The sequence below is a fragment of the Neopsephotus bourkii genome, unplaced genomic scaffold (genome assembly GCF_033783945.1).
Source record: "Neopsephotus bourkii isolate Nb327-2 ecotype Australia unplaced genomic scaffold, CSIRO-AGI_Nbou_v1 NB_318, whole genome shotgun sequence".
Classification (NCBI taxonomy): domain Eukaryota; kingdom Metazoa; phylum Chordata; class Aves; order Psittaciformes; family Psittacidae; genus Neopsephotus; species Neopsephotus bourkii.
In genome coordinates, this window is record NW_026900826.1 from 6,380,508 (window position 1) to 6,397,421 (window position 16,914).

The window sequence follows — 16,914 nt, forward strand, 5'->3', positions numbered from 1 at the left end:
CTTTAACACCACAACTGCTTATACTAGATTACTATTCTGTAGGCATGAGTGCTATTATACTCAGTTGACTCAGCATTTTAATCACTAATTTTCCAGAGGTACAATGCTGAAAGTATAAGAGACTTGATACCAAATTCAAAATAACATCATGCCACCTTTTACTGATTTACTGATTTCTGTGACCTCAAGAGTTGCAAAATTTGCTACCAGCTCCCTTTCAAAGCAGTATTTCTGTAAAAAACACACAAAATGCATGATATCTGAACAGGTTATTGTACTGTACCTGATTTCCATGCAGATCTAAAACATCAAGATTTTTTAGGTTGTCCAGATTTGAGATCTTCTTTATTCTGCAAGATTTCAATTATGACACAATTATTTTTCATATTAGATAAAATGTATTATTCATTTTCCAGCTAATACAACACTTGGCCATTTGTTCCTGCCTACCAAGAGTAACAGAAGAATAAAAAAGTTCTGAAACGGGTTAAAAAAAAGAGTTTATGCCTTTAACTATCACATTCCTTTCTGTCATTAATGTAATAGCAGCAGTATGTACATAGTGCTTCTAGGAAGATGAAAAGGGAATTAATACTTGCACCACTTGAAAACAATATTGACAATCAACCTATCCAGATACCTAAATAAAAGTAACAGTTCCCACACACATTATTATTAGCGAACAGCTAATTCCAAGCCAGAAAGACTGCAGCAACACAAGCTTTTGACAGTTTGAGATTCAGAACACAGAATTCTCCCCCATATCTCCCCAAAACCCCAGGCCAACAATGAAACATGAACAAAAAACCACCACATACAATCAAACAAACAAACAAAAAAAACAAAACAAAACAACCAAAACAAAACTGAAAGCCACTGGCCATTTCTAGACAATACAGACCTCTAGATTTGGCACTATTTCTTCTCCTACTGTACAGCTTCATTGTCTTAAAACTTTTCTGCCCTGTCCTATCTTCTCAGGTTCCAAACCTACGTTATTATGTACTCAACAGCATCATCTACTGGCTGATGATATTAAACATCATGTGTATTACACATTTTTTTCAAGACTAACCAAAGATCACACATCTATCTGAAAACATCTATCATCTAGCTGAAAACACACTGCTAACAGCTGTGTCTGATCTGTAATCATTTATGAGAAAGTCTTGTCCTACCTTAACCTCTAAACCATGCTTATATGTAAACAAAGCATACAGCACTCTATGTAGTTATGATTTGGACAGTAATTCCTTAAAATTACTGTTCCCATGCCCAAACATTTTGCTATACACAAAATTAATTTCTACAGGTGAGATCTGTAATATAAAACCTATTATCACTGTCCTTGATCAGAATAAGCATTACTTAGCAACAACTAAACCATCAGTGTGTTATATGCATTGTTCTCAGACAAAAGCTGAAACACAGCACTGCACCAGCTACTAGGAATAAAACTAAGTGTTCACAGCTGAACCCAGGACAGCTCTAATAAGATACAGCACAATTGCAAATTGCCAGTTTTGAATGCAGGCTGAATTAGGAGATGCATTCTTTCTAATCTGCACATGACTGAAGTTTGTTTACCAGTTCTTCCTTTATTGAATATAAAGAAAATAAAAAAACTGAACAAAATTAAAGCAGAAACCTTAGATGTGTTAGCAATTCCATAGATACTTCTATTAAATTAAAGGCAACAAGATTTGAACTGTACCTTTAGAAAGTAATACAACTAGCATATTGTATCCCCAACAGAATAGAATCAATAAATAAGCAATAAAATCCATGATTCAGCTGCCTGATTTTTTTTCCTAAAACAAACACGTCAGGCAGAAATATTTTTATAGGTTAAAGAATCAACAAATACTGCAGGTGATGGGAAAAGAGATTCCACCTGCCACAAAAATATGAGAACACATACTAAATAGTCAATCAGAACAGAAGATGAGATGAATATACATAAATGATTTCAGAACTGTTGCTAAAACTTATATAAGAAAGGAAGCTTATGAACAACATTAGGAGCAAAAACTGTGTGCTTTCTCAGTGGGATTGCTAACACTTAGCTAATGTTAGGGACCAGGTCACTGGTCACACAGCCAATTCCAAAACTCTGTAAGTAACAGAAACACCTCACAGTTGCTACACCACAAAGAAGTAAGGTGCTTTAAGTTAGTTTTATTAATGTTACCTGTTCTTTCCCAACAAAAGGACTCTTAGAGATCTCAGAGTTGAAACCCCACTTATTTCTTCTATCTGGTTATCATACAAATCTAAGAAAACAAGATGCTGCAGATTAGAAATATTTTGGATCCGGGTTATAAAGTTATGTTGGAAATTCAATAAGCGAAGATGATCTTCCCCATCAATAACTGGGCACACTGTCAGTTTTTGCCTGGAAGGAAAGAGAAACAGAACAACCCCTATGTAAGTAACAAACTGGTAACCCACCTTCTGCTCACCCATTCTGACTGGACCAAGAAAGTATTTTAATTAGTTTGCTAATTAAATTCAGTAAAATAAGGCAGTAACTCCTTACCATAAAAGCCAAAACAAAACCAAGAACCCCTAGCGTGAAAATATAGTAGAAGTGTTTCCAAAATTCTCTGAACCTCTGTCCTCTTAAGAGATTTGCATGCTACATGGAAACTACACACAAGTCGCACATTATGACCACATTAACAGACACAGCCTGACAATTTTTTATTTTTTCATCAGATCTTTTCATCAGCTTGCCCAGATCAGAATTCAGTATTCTATATCTATGCACTTTTTCTTTGGTTTACAGAACTTTACATCTGAAATACAAACACATGTAATACTAAGTGTTCATGTGCAGAGTAAAAGATCCAGGAAATTGTGCTAAAATAATTATTATTTTAGGATTATTCCAGAAGGAGCCCTACTAACCTGACAAAATTTTTTGGACTACACAAACTTACCCCCAACCAAACAAACAAAAGAAGTTCTACAGTTAGTACATCTGATTAGAACTAATGGAGACATTCCTATACATTATGTTCGTGACCTTGGATTCGATAGTTAAGCTACTTCTTCTGTTTACACTGAAAAGCCCTAACTGCCTTAGACTACTGCTGTATAGATATATTCATCACAAGGACACTCATACAAAATTTCTCTATGGGACACAGTTCTTAAACATACACAAAAACAACCAACAAAAACAACCCTCCCACTTATACCACTGACCACAGGCATTACCATCACTTCAGACCATCAGACACAAGAGTTGCAAGCTATGGCATTTGCACTCCACAACCTTCTCACCTTTCCAGCGTAAGTCTGTCACAGTTCAGTATTTTTTCTTCAGCACTGCGATGCAATACAGGAAATGTTATTGATGAACTGCTCCCAAAATTCGTGTTATCTATCAAGAAATCATACAGAGACTATATGAACTACTACTTTGTAAAATCATTTCATTAACTACAGATAATAAAAGCAGGATTTTCTTCCTTATTAAAAGTAAAAAGTTACACAGAACAGGAAAGTGCTTTTTGTCCTTATTCAGTACTTTGTAAGTTTTCTTTATCTTTTTTTCCTGCTACATCCCTTTACATCCTCTTTCCAAAGCACATCCATTTGTTCCATTTTTGAGATATGTTTCTCAACAATCTATTGTAAGCAGATGATTTCATAGATGGTTTTGTTTTGGTTAGAATTACCCAATGGTGTTTTAAGGCAAGGTTGTATAATTTGTTTAAGGTTGTATAATTTGTTCCAAATTGATACAATGTCAGTATCTGAACTTGAAGAAGACAGTATCTAACTTAAGATGAACTGAAAGACACAGATCAAGTAGATGTTGATAGAACTAGAAACTAAAGCACCAAAATACTGAAACAGTCCCAGTGAGCCACAAACAAATGCAGTCTTTTTAAACTAAGTGTGTGCAATTCCTGGTAATCATTGGTATTATATTTCACTCCACTATCAAGAAACCAACAGCCCTTTAAAACATATTGACAAAGCTATCCATCTTCATCTATTTTGTTAAAATGGAGGGAAGAAGGAAGATGGCTAAAAATACCTGCAAGATAGATCAACAAATGGGTTCTGTGAGCTCTGGCATTTTTGGAAACATGGTCCACTGAAAACTATCAGTCAAAAAATAGAATATTGTGCCTGCATACTACCACAAAAACAGAGCATCTTCTATCAGTTTGCTCCCAACTCCCCCATTCTTTTTCTTTTCCATCAAATAAATCAAGTATGTTAATGGAAAAACATTAATTCTTCAATAAACAAAGATAACTGCTCTACTATTACATACAGTGAGTTCATTGTTGTCTAGAATATGCTATTAGAAGACATCTACTTAAGTAAATCCTTTTGTTGTTCAGTCTAGAATCTTTTCAGTGCTATCCTCTAATATTTTATCACTAGCTACTCTAACAAACAAATATAATAACTAACATTCTCTACCTATCCTTCAAAGTGAATAAAACTGGAAGGAAAAAAAAAAGAGATAATCGAGACCAAAAGCAATCAATTAACACTGTTGCAAAAGCCTTAAATGAGTTACGTTGCAGGTTTTTAAGCCAATAAACATAAAACTGGAAATGAAGACCTAAAAATCATGACATGATGGCATGACCTGATGGCAAGTACAGTGACTTTTATCTTCTAATGTCATCTTCCTAAAAACATGTATGAAAGATCCCTATTCCTGGCCTCTCATTGAAAAAGGGTTTATAAAAGCTGGTATTTAAATACATACATTATATATTGGAAATTATTTCTAGTGGCTTCCCAACAATGATCTATTAACCATTCTTAATACTCTAAGGTAACAGTAGGCAACACTTGCTGTTCAAGCTGTACATTCTGACAACCAGAAAACGCACATCTTATAGGCAATAACTTTTAATAAGACTCCCAGTATTAAAAGAACAAAAACAAAAAGACTAAGAAGATGAGAGGACAAGTTTTCACTGTTACCTAAAGCATGTGAACTGATACTGTGGCTGCTTTGTCGAGATCTGGACTTTGTAGGTGTGTGGATAGAAGTCTCGACAAGTCCCGATAAAGAACCTGTATTCTGCTTCAACTCCAAAGTAGAAAGTTCTGTAAGACTGGATGGTACTGGAAGATATAGCTGCTTATTACGCACCAAAGGACTTAATAATCTTTGGTCTCCTGTGCAGGGAACAAAATCAAACCACAGACTTGCATCCACTCTGTAAGTTGCATAACATCCCTAGAAATCAACCCATCCTGAACAGCTGTTCATCTTTATTTTTTACCAGAAAGAATAAAGAATTGTCATAGTATTTAAATTGATCTGCTACCCAGTCAATCACTGTTTTCATAAGACAGAGAAGCAGCAGTGTGTCAAGAAGTGTTGTGTGTCGAGGCTCTTTCAGGCTTCAGCACAGTTAGCAGTGGTATCACCAACTATATTGCTTTTCAAGGCCAAAAGCACACAAGCACAATAGGAAAACCCTTTCTTCGTATCAGGGTTAGGAATTAGAAACTAATTTTGTTAAACACACAATAACAAGTTACAGTAGAAAACTGCATGGCTTCTGAGGGAATGTATCGTAGGGCACTCGACAGACTGTGGCTTTACAGGCAGAAGATGTCATTCCATGGGCAGAATGAGGGACAAAAAGTGATGAGAAAAACCATCTGCATTAGGCAGTAGAAGGATAACAGGTTCAGGACATGACAAAGCAGTAATTATATTGAATTACTGTAACCAATTACGAAAAGGTGTCACTCATATATTCTAATCATAATTCAGTCTTTCTTTACTATTCAGTTAATCAAGAGAGATACAAAAGACAAACAAACCAAACTCTACTGAATATCACCTTGCCTTCCCAAATAGTTTTTTTCCAGATCATGCTGCAGAAGTCTACTGTGGAAAGATGACTGTTCTTTATTTATCCTGAATTCAAACTGTAACAAGACAAATGTTAAGTTATTCAAAGCAGATGACATCTTTAAACAAACACAACCTTAGTTAACAACTGATTTTTTCTAAAAAAACCTTGCAAACACTTTAAAAAAGTAACTGTTCCAGTAAAACCAGTAAAAATTCTATTGAAATACTATGATTGAACAGTTTCACTGTTGGAAACCAAAAGAAAAACATTAGAGTTACCTTGTCATTCATCTGCAGTAGATTAAATAAGGGGGAAAAAATCCCAAACCACCACCCATTAAGGAATATCACAATTACAGGAGCAAGAAGTACAGATGAAAGCATAAGAAATTGTATATAAAGTTTACAACAGGCTATAGCACATCCCCATGGTTTTACTTTGTGTATCTTTAATAGGATGAAATAAATAACCAAAATACTATAAGGTATTATATTAAAACATATCAACATATTGTTACTGAAAAGGTAATTCTTATCTGAAAGCCTACAAAACCTGGCTGCACAATATGACTGCAATAATTACTGTAACTGTTACAGAGAAAGTAATAATTACTGGTTTGCTTTTATCTGCTATTGATGAGGTCTGGATAACCAGCTGAAGACCACAATTATTAACCTGCAAGTCAGAAGACACAGATTACATTTTTCGAAAACACAGAAAGATCTAATATTTTTAAAGATGTAGGCATTTACAACAGCAAAATATCCCAAGACAGAACTATTCTGAAGAATACATCAATTACACTACATAACACTAGATAATTTATTTTTTAAATTATTTTAGTTTCAAAAATGTACTGAAAGCATGACTTTCATGGCTATGTTATCCTCATTACAAGGAAAGCAAGTGCTTACGTTTAAATATGAGATTTTTAATTTTTTTAAGGCAAAACGTACTAGTCTTTAATAAGATTTCTATGACAAAATACAGCACCTACCTTCTAAATAATCAAAAGGTCTAACAGAAATATTTAGCCAAGTGACTTATATATCTACTTCCCAGCGAATACCAGGAGGCATACAAGTAACACAAGGGAAGCCAGTCACGACACAGCGAACTCCCGCCGCTCCACTTGCAGCGCTGCCCTTATGGGGCTCCACCAGCCGCCAAACCTCTTCCCGCCAAGGCCCGCCCTCAGCCGCTCTCAGCCCCAGCCCGGCCGGCCACACTCGGCCCCACAGCACCGGGGCAGGACCGCGCCCTCAGAGACGCCGCTACCCCGCCCAGGGCCCACCCTTCTAGGGAGCGACAAGGCTCGCCCAGAAGCGGCATGTAGCCGCGGGACACCACCGGTCCGGACCCCGCACACCAACGGCCGAGGAACGGGAGGAAAAGAGATGGTTGTCACGCATCGCCCCCTCACAGCGGCACCTACCGGGCCGGGCACAGCCCGAGGGGCCCTGCTGGGCCGGCACTTGCTGGGCACCATGCGAACCTCAGCACCTCACACCACCTCACACCTCCGCGACAGCCACCGCCCCTGTCGGAAATCGCGCCGCCGTTACCAGGGGAACAGCCGCTTCCGGCCCGCTCTCGGCAAGCCTCACCCCTGCCTCACTTGCAGGGAAATGGCGGGAAGCCGTGAGGCGGTGGAAGGGATCACGACCATCCTGCTGTCACCGGTGCCTGCTCCGGCGGCGATGCTCGGCATCCGCCGCCCGGCGAGGCGGCCTCAGGTACGGGACTGAGGGTAGGGTTCGGGAGGGTGCAGAGCAGGTCTCTCACGGGCGTGGCGGTTCCTCCCGACCCCCACTAGTAAAAAGACGAATACGGTTACATTTGTCTGAATTGTAAACGCAAGTGACTGTGTATGAAAAGGCAAGAAGCCGGACGTACCGTCCAGGTTCCTGTTCTGCATCAACTTGCCACGAAATGGGAGGCTGTGTGTGGTGAGCCTGGGCTCTCGGTCACCCGCAGTGTGCCGAGCCCAGCGGCTCCGGGTCAGTGCCTCAGTCCTGGGCAGGGCTGACACGGCAGTTCTCTCTGTGGCAGCCCTGCCAGACCCACAGGTGGGTCGTGGACGTTTTTAATAAACGCAGCAAGAGATTAGTGGCTGGAAAAGCCACGGCGTGGCTGTGTATGGAAGGGCTGTGAATTGCCCACGTTAATTCTCTCAACGTTATTAATGTACTATAAACATTGACGAGGCCAAAGACCAATTCTGTTGCAGTGACCACTGGTAAAGCAAAAAACCCCGGATCTAATGTCCTTCCTTATAAAATCAAGTTCACTTAACCTTGACAGAAGGATTCATCAGGTGAACTGTCTCTCTCACTTACTTTAGCTGTAGCATAAAATAGTTCTTTGCTCATAGCAGTCCTGACCTTGTTCCTACCTATGGAGGCAAACAACTCCCATGAACTCAAATACAAAATCAGTCCCCAAATCCCTGTATGCACCATCTCATAAAATGCATATTTTTTGTGTTTGTATTTCTGCTCCCACCGAAATCAATACTGAAGTGATGTGCTACCCAAGGCTTATTACAAAATGCTGTTCTATTAGCAGAGAATTAAGAGATGTGGTTAGTGATGGGTGTAAGCGTATTTCATAAACAAAATATTTCGTTGCTTAAAGCATGTTAAAAAATAAGCCAAACCAGTGAGGCAGCGTGTTAGTTCCAGTATGTGTTCATGCCAGCACATCTGACTCATGAGGACTGTTTGTCACAGTGATGGGAAGAACTGGCGTCAGAGTGCAGTCTCACTTTTTTGTCCATCCAGACTTTTAAGACAAAAACATTGCAGCAATACAGTGGAGTACATTTCAGATAATTTGTACAGACAGATTGTACAGACAAAACCAAGGATGCCATAAACAAAGTGATGACTTAAAAAACCCAACCGGCATTTAGCAGTTTAGGTTCAGCTAATATTGAAAGAGCAAGCTTCCCTGACTGAAGAATGAATACTTACACTGTAAATTGAAATGCTTTAGATTCTAATCCTGAAAATGTGAATGCTGATTTCACTTTAAAGAGCTGAAACAGTTCATTGAAATATAGTGCAGTAGTTTTACACTCAAATAAATCAATATATGTTTGAGAAAAGGGGCCTCTATTTTAATAACTATACAGAGGAATGGTTTTATTCTGTGTAAGTACCATACAGAATTATGGAGAAGTTCTCTACCAAAATAATGTATCCACTCATGTCTTTGTTCTCTCGGTTTTCTTATTTCCAAATCTTACCTTAAGCGTTTAAAACTACACCCTAGCATCACCTTTTTGAATTTCTTAAAACGTGACGCTCTAGTCCAGACATAGAAGTGCAGCCCCGCGGCTGTACAGGGAGATGCGAACCTGGGACGCAGCTCTCGGGTGCGGAGCCCGTTGTTTTCTGTTGAAATAGAAGCAGTCCCAAGTCAGTGCTCAGCGGTAAAGACTCCAGCTGGGCGGCTTGCCCGGGCCCTGCGGGCAGCGTCGCTGGAGGAGGGACGGACCCTCCCGCTGCCGCGCCGGGGAGCGCCCGGGGAGCGGAACCGGGAGCACCGCCCCAGCGCTGCCGCCTCTTCAACAGGAGAGGACCGGGAGAGGAGGGGAGGCGGGTGACGGCTGCTGCAGCCCAGGGTATCGCTGCTGCGCGGCGGCGGCGGGCTGAGCCTGAGCGCCATGGCCCAGCGACAGCCGGCCACCACAGGGGACCCCGAGGCGGCGGAGACCGGGACTGGGGACGCCGGCTCGGAGCTGGCAGCGGGGAATGGCCCCGTGCAGATCCGAGTGTCAGTCCTGGCTGCCGGAGAGGAGGAGGAAGCGGAGGAGGCAGAAGGGGAGGACGGCAGCGAGTCGTGCCCGGCGGCGCGGGGCGGCGGCAGCTGCAGCGAGGAGGACTCGGGGCGGTGCGGGCGCTCCAGGTGAGCCCGCCGGGGCGCGGGCGGGCACCAGCGGGGAAGGGGCCCAGCGGCGAAAGCGTTTCCCTGCGGGCCTCGTTGAGCGGGGCCGGGGCCGCCGCCGCCAGCACTCACGTAACGGTGCGGCCGCAGCTGATGCAACGGCAGTGGGGATGGGTGGGAGACGCTGCAAGTCCTCCAGCGGTGACGCCGGCCCGCCGCTGGGCGGGATATGTCCGCTGCGGCGGTGATTCCCCCCCAGGCTGCGAGTGCTCACCCTTCCCACGGCAACAGCCGGGGCCGGGCTGCGGGCGGCTGCCCGGAGCTGCGGGAGGAGCGGGATATGGCTTCCACTCAGCGGGAAGTGCCGGGCTGTGGTGTCCTCGAGATTTCCATTTCACGGCCTTTGAAAGGGCTTTCGGCTTGGTTGGTTGGTGATGTGTTTTGCGTTGGATTTTGTTTTTCTTCAGTTGAATTAAGGCATGGACAGCCAGATCCGTTCGGTGGTTTTGGAAACAAGTTGTCGAGGCATGAAATCAAGATCAGCTTAAATGCAGGAGAAACTACCACTTCATAATCGACTCAACACTTTGCTTACTGATAATGCCAATAGTGCTGTCTGTATTTAATAAGTTGCAGTTGGTGATTACCAATGCCTAAAGTTGCTTTGATGCCTACTAGTATATCTTACTTGTAAAAGGCACTATCTAGGATAGAGACAGTTGGAACTTAATGCTGGAAATCACATTTCCATATAGTGCTTATTAATACAATACCTTATTCTTTTGGAGACTTAGCAAAATCATGTCAAAAGGTTAGACCCTATCCAGAAAATATATTGTTTGTGACTTTTGATATTTAAAACCCCAAATCTATTCTCCATACAGATATGTTTAGTTTCTTGGGTAGCCAGATGAGTCATGGTGTTAAAAGGTTGGTTTTCAGTCTGTCTTGTTTTGACAAGCATATCTATCACAAAGCTCGGAACAAAGTAAATGAAAGTTGTAAATGAGGCTTTTTGTGTGTGTGTCAGTGTTGACTGACATTGCTTTATCAACTACTTTTGCAGTAGAGTTCATACCCTAGAGGTATTACCAGTTGTTCATTACTATGAATTAATACGAAGCTAGTTACAAATTTCCACATTTGCTGTAGGTGGAACTTCTGCAGAGTACTTAGTGAGGACTGTTGTAAGAGCTGATCTTTGCAAACATGCGTTACAAATACATGCAAATTCTCTAAAAAAACCCTGTAAACTCCATCCTGAATCAAAGGTCAGCTTTTCTTAGCAGAGTGTGGATACATAAAAATGCCTAAATGTTATAAATACTAGTTCTGAATCCATAGTGAATGAAAACGAGAAGTAGTACGGTCAGGGAATATAATGAATGAAAAATAAACACTTAACCTTGTTCTTTCTTCCTTTGGAAACCAGCATGCACAGCTCCATTAGCAGTTGAATATTTTTTTTTTTACTGTCTTAATCATAACTTCATCTGTTACCCTCCACTTCCAGCATTGTCACATAAATCATTTTTTTTGCTTTCTCACTCTTGTCATTTCTTTGAACTGTACCTGTCAAGTGGCTAGGGAGAATTTAACAAGGAGAATTCTAGGATTGTGTGAGTGAATATACATGTATACCCGAATGTATTGCCTTATCATCAGAAGAACCATTATAATGTAAATAATTCATTAGCATCAAAAAGCCCGTTCCCAGAGAGCTGCTTGTCACACCTGGGAGCACATTCCCTGCGCAGAGCCCATTGACCTGAACAACATCTTCATGTGTATCAGAACCACCTGCCTAGGCAGTGTTTGTGCCTTTGTCCCAGCATGGGCAGCACATCTATCAGCATTACAATCACAGTCTACAGTTTGTCTCCAGGACAAAATTGCCAGAAGTCAAGGGAATTCAGTAGCCTGCATCCTCCCTGCAAGAGTGCCCTCAGAGGGGTCTAGTGTGATGCCTGCTCCCTTGTTTAATGATTTCACAAGCTCTGCAAAAGCCATTTAAGACAATTTGGGGGAAATGTGTGGCTCCTCCTTAAACAGAAGCTTTCATGATGGCCTCACAGCAAAACTAGACTGCAAACAGCTTTAAAAAATGACTGCCTTAAGCTGAACTCATGATTATGGATCTTATAGTAACAGTTATGGCAGTAGTCTGTGGGTGAACTATTTGCTTCACTGCTAGATGACAATTTAAGTAGTCATTTCTATTTCAGCAACAGACATGTTGCTGTAACTGTCTGTGCCAAGAAGTTTATCTCAAATTCGTGGCTGCACTGTCTTCTTTTTTTTCTGAAGAGGATGCTCAGTAGTGCTCCATTTCACACAGATACCTAGGACAGCATGATGGGAGGGGGAGAGAGGAAATGAAAATGACTTCTTAGCAACCTGCAGATGTGTGCATATACAGCTTTTCATGAGATATCTGAGCTGCTGCTGCACCAAAATCCTTAATTTGAAACATACAGTTTAAGCCCCTTGGTAAACTGCTAGTTAAGTTACTCTGTCGCTCTGGAAGTCACCTGGAAGACGATAGTCCTGTCAGTCTGTCTTATTCCCTGGATACTGGCTCCTGCATTCGTGCAGTGAAGAGACTTGAAAAATCATGATTGCATTAAATTGGAATTCACCGGTAGGTGACACTACTTACGAAGCACATCAAGGTCTAGTCTACATTTAATAGCGTCATACTGAAAAACAAAACACTGTCGTGAGAAGAACTTTGTGTAGTACCAAGTGCTTGTGCACCTGCATTTCATGTTTTGGCATAGGATTTAAGTTGGCAGTGTTTTCAAGCTGCTAGTGTATGTCTCATTGTTCTACATTGAGATCATCTTTTGGAATGAGCTCAGGAACTTGACTCCTTGTGCTGACTGGAAAGCTGCATCCTCTGAGCTAGCCTCCTGCCTCAGATGGATAGGGTGATACCTGTTCAGTGCCTACCTATAAAGTAAGTTGGAATCAGCATTACAGTTACATCTTTTAATTTTAAAATAGTAATTGAATCCACTAATATAAGATGAAGATCTGTTAATAAAATTATATTTAACTGTTTTTCAGTGGTGGGGAGAATGATGACGACTCTGACCAGAACTGGAAACCACCAGAAAATAACCTGATCCAGAAGTTAATAGCACAGATTGAATATTACTTCTCAGATGAGAACCTTGAGAAAGACGCCTTCCTTTTAAAGCATGTCAGAAGAAATAAGATGGGCTATGTCAGTGTTAAACTCCTCACTTCTTTTAAGAAAGTAAGCTAACGTTTTAAGTCTGAAAGTGCCTTGTGTAAGCCTGATGAATCTAAAACATTAGGAGAAATGAAATGAAAGTAACTTATAGAGGCAGTTTTACTGTCTTTAGCTGCTTCACAGGAGTTGATTCAGCTTTGATGTGTTGGCTAGGTTTGTTCTCATGCAGAACTTTAATTGCTGAATGCATTCATAATCGCCATGGGAAATCACAGACTTTTAAGCAACTATGCTTTTAAATTATTGTTCTGGGAAAGAATAGAGTATAGTAAAGAGGACACTGGATAAAAGACATTTCTAGGAAGCTAAGTAATCCTGGTAAAGTCACTCTTGTCTCTGAGAAGGGATGGTGAATCTGACCTTTGCAATAGAAACTATCTGGTAACTGAAGTCATTTAAAAGTGAGGTGGGGTTTATTTATTTATTATTCTTTTACAGTAGGCACCTCTATGTGAACGTGTATGTAACTGCTTCCCAGTGTTACATTAGAAACATTTTGTCAAGATTCTCTGACAGTTTTGCAGAGCCATTCAACCTAAAAAATTTAGGCACTCCCAATTTCTTCAAACCAAACAGATTATACCATTAACAGATAAACTCTTCAAAACAGTCCTTGGAGAAGTTTGGGGTTTTTTTTTAAACTGAAATTTTTGAAGGAGGAAAAATTAGTTCAATAAATTAAGGCCTTAACTTGGAAATACTATTTGTTTGGCAAATTTTGCAAAATAAAACCCACAGGACATGCATATTGGTCACAGTTCAGACCTAGATATGAAGTGTCTGAACATGACTTGAGCAGGGTTTAAGATGAAGTAATGATTTTGGTTTCTATTTCACTAAATTCAACAGGACATGAGCTTTACAGGAGCTCATTGATGCCAATTATAGCAAGAAAACAGTTTGGTTTTGCCAGTCAAGTGTGCTACATGGAACTTAAATCCAGGTTCCTGGACTGCCTATATGGTTTTGCATCTGCCTTAGACTTTCTGTAGTTAGTTTGACTGGGTTTGATCACTTGCACTGCTTAACGCACGTTTGTCTTCAAGGTGAAACACCTTACCCATGACTGGAGAACCACAGCCTACGCACTGAAGTACTCGGACTCTCTTGAGCTCAATGATGATAACAAAAAGGTTAGAAGAAATACTCCAGTTCCAGTGTTTCCAAGCGAAAACCTCCCTACCAGGATGTTACTGGTGTATGATATCCACATGGTTTCTGAACTGCAGGCTCTTAAACAAGAAAATGGATTCATGCAAGAAAGGATAATGGAGTATCTCCTCAAGGCCTTTGTAACTTTTGGTGTAATTTCATCAGTTCGTATTCTCAAGCCTGGTAAGGACCTACCACCCGATATCAGGAGGGTTAGCAGTCGGTACACCCAACTGGGAACTCAGGAGTGTGCAATTATAGAATTTGAAGAAGTAGATGCTGCTGTACGTGCTCACGACTTTATGTGTGCTGAAAAGAAAGAGACCGGCATGAAAGTTGTCCTAATAGGCATGAAACCTCCAAAGAAAAAAGTTCCCAAAGACAAGAACTGTGGTGAAGGTACCAGCAAGGGTCTTAAGAAGGTTAGATCCCTTAATAAGAGAGTTGAGGAACTTCAGATAGTTGGTGATGAATCTTCAGCAAACAGCTCTTCTGACCCAGACAGTAATCCTACATCACCACTGTCAGGACGCAAAAATACTGCAACAAGTACTACATGTAATTTGAGCCCGGTCATTCACCCAAATGACCGCTTGAGTCCTAGCGTGTCACCCAGAACAAGTCCTTGGAACAGTCCATCTTCATTAAGAAAAGTAACCAAAAAGTCTCCTCTGGCTGAAGACCGCAAGCTTAACCCAAGCACTAGCCCTGAAATTCCAAGGAAGTGTACAGATTATTCCTCGGATAGCAGTATCACTCCTTCTGGTAGCCCCTGGGTACAGAGAAGAAAAGCTCAAACTCTTTCACAAGAGAAGAGTCCCATCACTAGCCCCATATTGGTTCAGAAAATACAAAAAGCAGATGGTCTGCCTGTAGGGGTGCTGCGGCTGCCTAAAGGCCCTGATGGCACTAAAGGATTCCACAATGGATGTGAAAGAAGGAAGGCTATGAAGGAAGCATAAATTATTCTTTAAAAACAATTTTACAAGTCAGGCAACAGCTTTTGTTCAAGCCTGGTTAAGAATTGTCATTTGAATGAGTGAATTAAGTCAGTATTTAACTGTAAAAGATTTTGTATTCATACAGAGACTTAATCATTTGTATATTTGCGTATTCACTTCACAGAATCCCAGAATAGTTGAAGTTGGAAGGCATCTCCGGAGATGAAATCCAGTCCACCTCCTTTGCTCAAGCAGGGTCCACAACAGGTCACTTACTTAGGATTTTGAGTATTTGCAAGGATAGAAACTCCCCAGCCTGTTTGGGCAGTGTGTGGCTATGTTCAACCATCCACACAGTAAAAAAGTGTTCTGTTCAGGTGGAACTTGCTGTGTTTCCATTCATGCCCCTTTTCCTGTTACTGGCTATAGCTAAGAAAAGCCTAGCTCCATCTTCTTCATTCCTTCCCATCAGATATTAGAAACATTGAGATGTACCCCCTGAGCCTTCTCCAGGTCTCTCACAGGAGAGACACACCAGTCTCAATGATCTTGTGTGCTTACCTAATGCAGTGCCAATACCTGCATTACTAAGTTTTTAATGTATTAGTTTGAAATTCCAAAATACAGAAACAGGCATATAAATTATTAATGTAACTACATTGTTTGCGAAGCTATAATCCTGACGAGCAGTGTGTAAATACAGTTGAGTGGTAGTATTATGATAAGCTGTGGTATGTTACCAGTCTAATCATAAGGAGTAGAAGTCTTGAAGACTGTCTTGGAAAGAACTCTGAGAAACTCACAATGCAGTAAGCAGTTGCTCCCTGCTTGCTTACGTCTCCAAAGACAGCACTGTTTAGTAGGACCAAAGTGTGTATTTTCATGCAATGTGAATAGAGACTCTGAAGCACTAGAGACTATTCTCTAAGTGTTCTCTCACATAATCAGATGGAAATAAACAAAAGTATTAACTTGGTCTAGATCTATTTTGTTTTCTTTAAAAATAAGTTGAGCTGAACCTGAATAGATACTTAAACCTCATCTTACACCATGTGAAATTCTAGAAATAGTTACCTGAACTTCCCACTGTGTTCAGCGGGCTAGGGAAGAAGAGGTGCTCTGCCATTACTGATGGTGATGCTTCACTCCAACTGTATGTCACAGCCCTTTTTATATAATATTGTAAACTAAACAATGGTTATGTCACTATTAACTGAATTTAATAAGCAGGCTCAGCAAGAAGTACTTAAATGAAAATTTAAGCCAAAGAAGGAATCTCTGAGCTTTACTTATAAAAGTTACACTCCTGAAAAACAGCCCAGTGATAATAAGAAGGTAACGTCCCAGCTTCTAATGGACAACTTGGGAACTGTGCACAACAAAGCTCTAATCAGACAATGATTCTTCATTCCAAAACTTTGCACAACCTTTCCAGATTTCATTTCCACTCTAAACATAACATTTCTGCAGTGTAAATAACTGCACTGACACACAGTTAGAAACCTATATACAGAAATCCCCCTGTTCTGTGTATCATTCTTTAGACACTCAAATATATTTCCAGTTCTTTTACTTTACACAAATAGAATCCTCCAGGTTACCTCCTGAGTTCCATTATCAGCCAAGACACTATAAATACTGTTAAACACAAAGTGGTGATCTGCAGGTACGTAAGTGACAGGTAAGTCTTCAGGAGAGTAATTCTGTAACTCTAGTTTACATACAGCACCACTGTTTCACTATGTATTTAGAATACTTGCTTCATTAATAATCAAAAGAGGGGTTTTTAATTATAAAACTGTACAGCATCCATGTGTCA

General features: G+C 40.6%; 2 protein-coding genes across 3 annotated transcripts in view; one reads left to right on the plus strand and one right to left on the minus strand.

Moving 5' to 3' along the window:
• The window catches only part of LRRC49 (leucine rich repeat containing 49), a 51,237-nt gene extending 43,801 nt beyond the window's left edge, over window positions 1-7,436 (minus strand). For both annotated transcript variants that reach the window (XM_061347536.1, XM_061347535.1), the window contains exons 1-7: window positions 7,288-7,436; window positions 6,465-6,527; window positions 5,838-5,925; window positions 4,963-5,160; window positions 3,289-3,388; window positions 2,192-2,395; window positions 284-350 (exon numbers count right to left, since the gene is read on the minus strand). In XM_061347536.1, coding sequence (XP_061203520.1) covers window positions 284-350; window positions 2,192-2,395; window positions 3,289-3,388; window positions 4,963-5,160; window positions 5,838-5,925; window positions 6,465-6,527; window positions 7,288-7,341 — 774 coding nt within the window. In that variant the 5' untranslated portion in view covers window positions 7,342-7,436. The remainder of the gene's footprint in view (window positions 1-283; window positions 351-2,191; window positions 2,396-3,288; window positions 3,389-4,962; window positions 5,161-5,837; window positions 5,926-6,464; window positions 6,528-7,287) is intronic.
• A 1,629-nt stretch (window positions 7,437-9,065) lies between these two features.
• LARP6 (La ribonucleoprotein 6, translational regulator) lies at window positions 9,066-16,071 on the plus strand. The gene is made up of 3 exons (XM_061347538.1): window positions 9,066-9,764; window positions 12,813-13,005; window positions 14,049-16,071. Exons 1-3 carry the CDS (start codon window positions 9,523-9,525, stop codon window positions 15,114-15,116), a joined length of 1,503 nt encoding a protein of 500 aa, XP_061203522.1. The 5' UTR covers window positions 9,066-9,522; the 3' UTR covers window positions 15,117-16,071.
• The last annotated feature ends 843 nt before the right edge of the window (window positions 16,072-16,914 follow it).

Excerpts from the sequence above, each read along its gene's own strand:
- LARP6 (XM_061347538.1), top strand. The coding sequence starts at position 9,523 with ATGGCCCAGCGACAGCCGGCCACCACAGGGGACCCCGAGGCGGCGGAG. Across the intron at positions 9,765-12,812 it reads GGGCGGTGCGGGCGCTCCAG|TGGTGGGGAGAATGATGACG; the intron begins GTGAGCCCGCCG and ends ACTGTTTTTCAG. Across the intron at positions 13,006-14,048 it reads TCCTCACTTCTTTTAAGAAA|GTGAAACACCTTACCCATGA; the intron begins GTAAGCTAACGT and ends TTTGTCTTCAAG.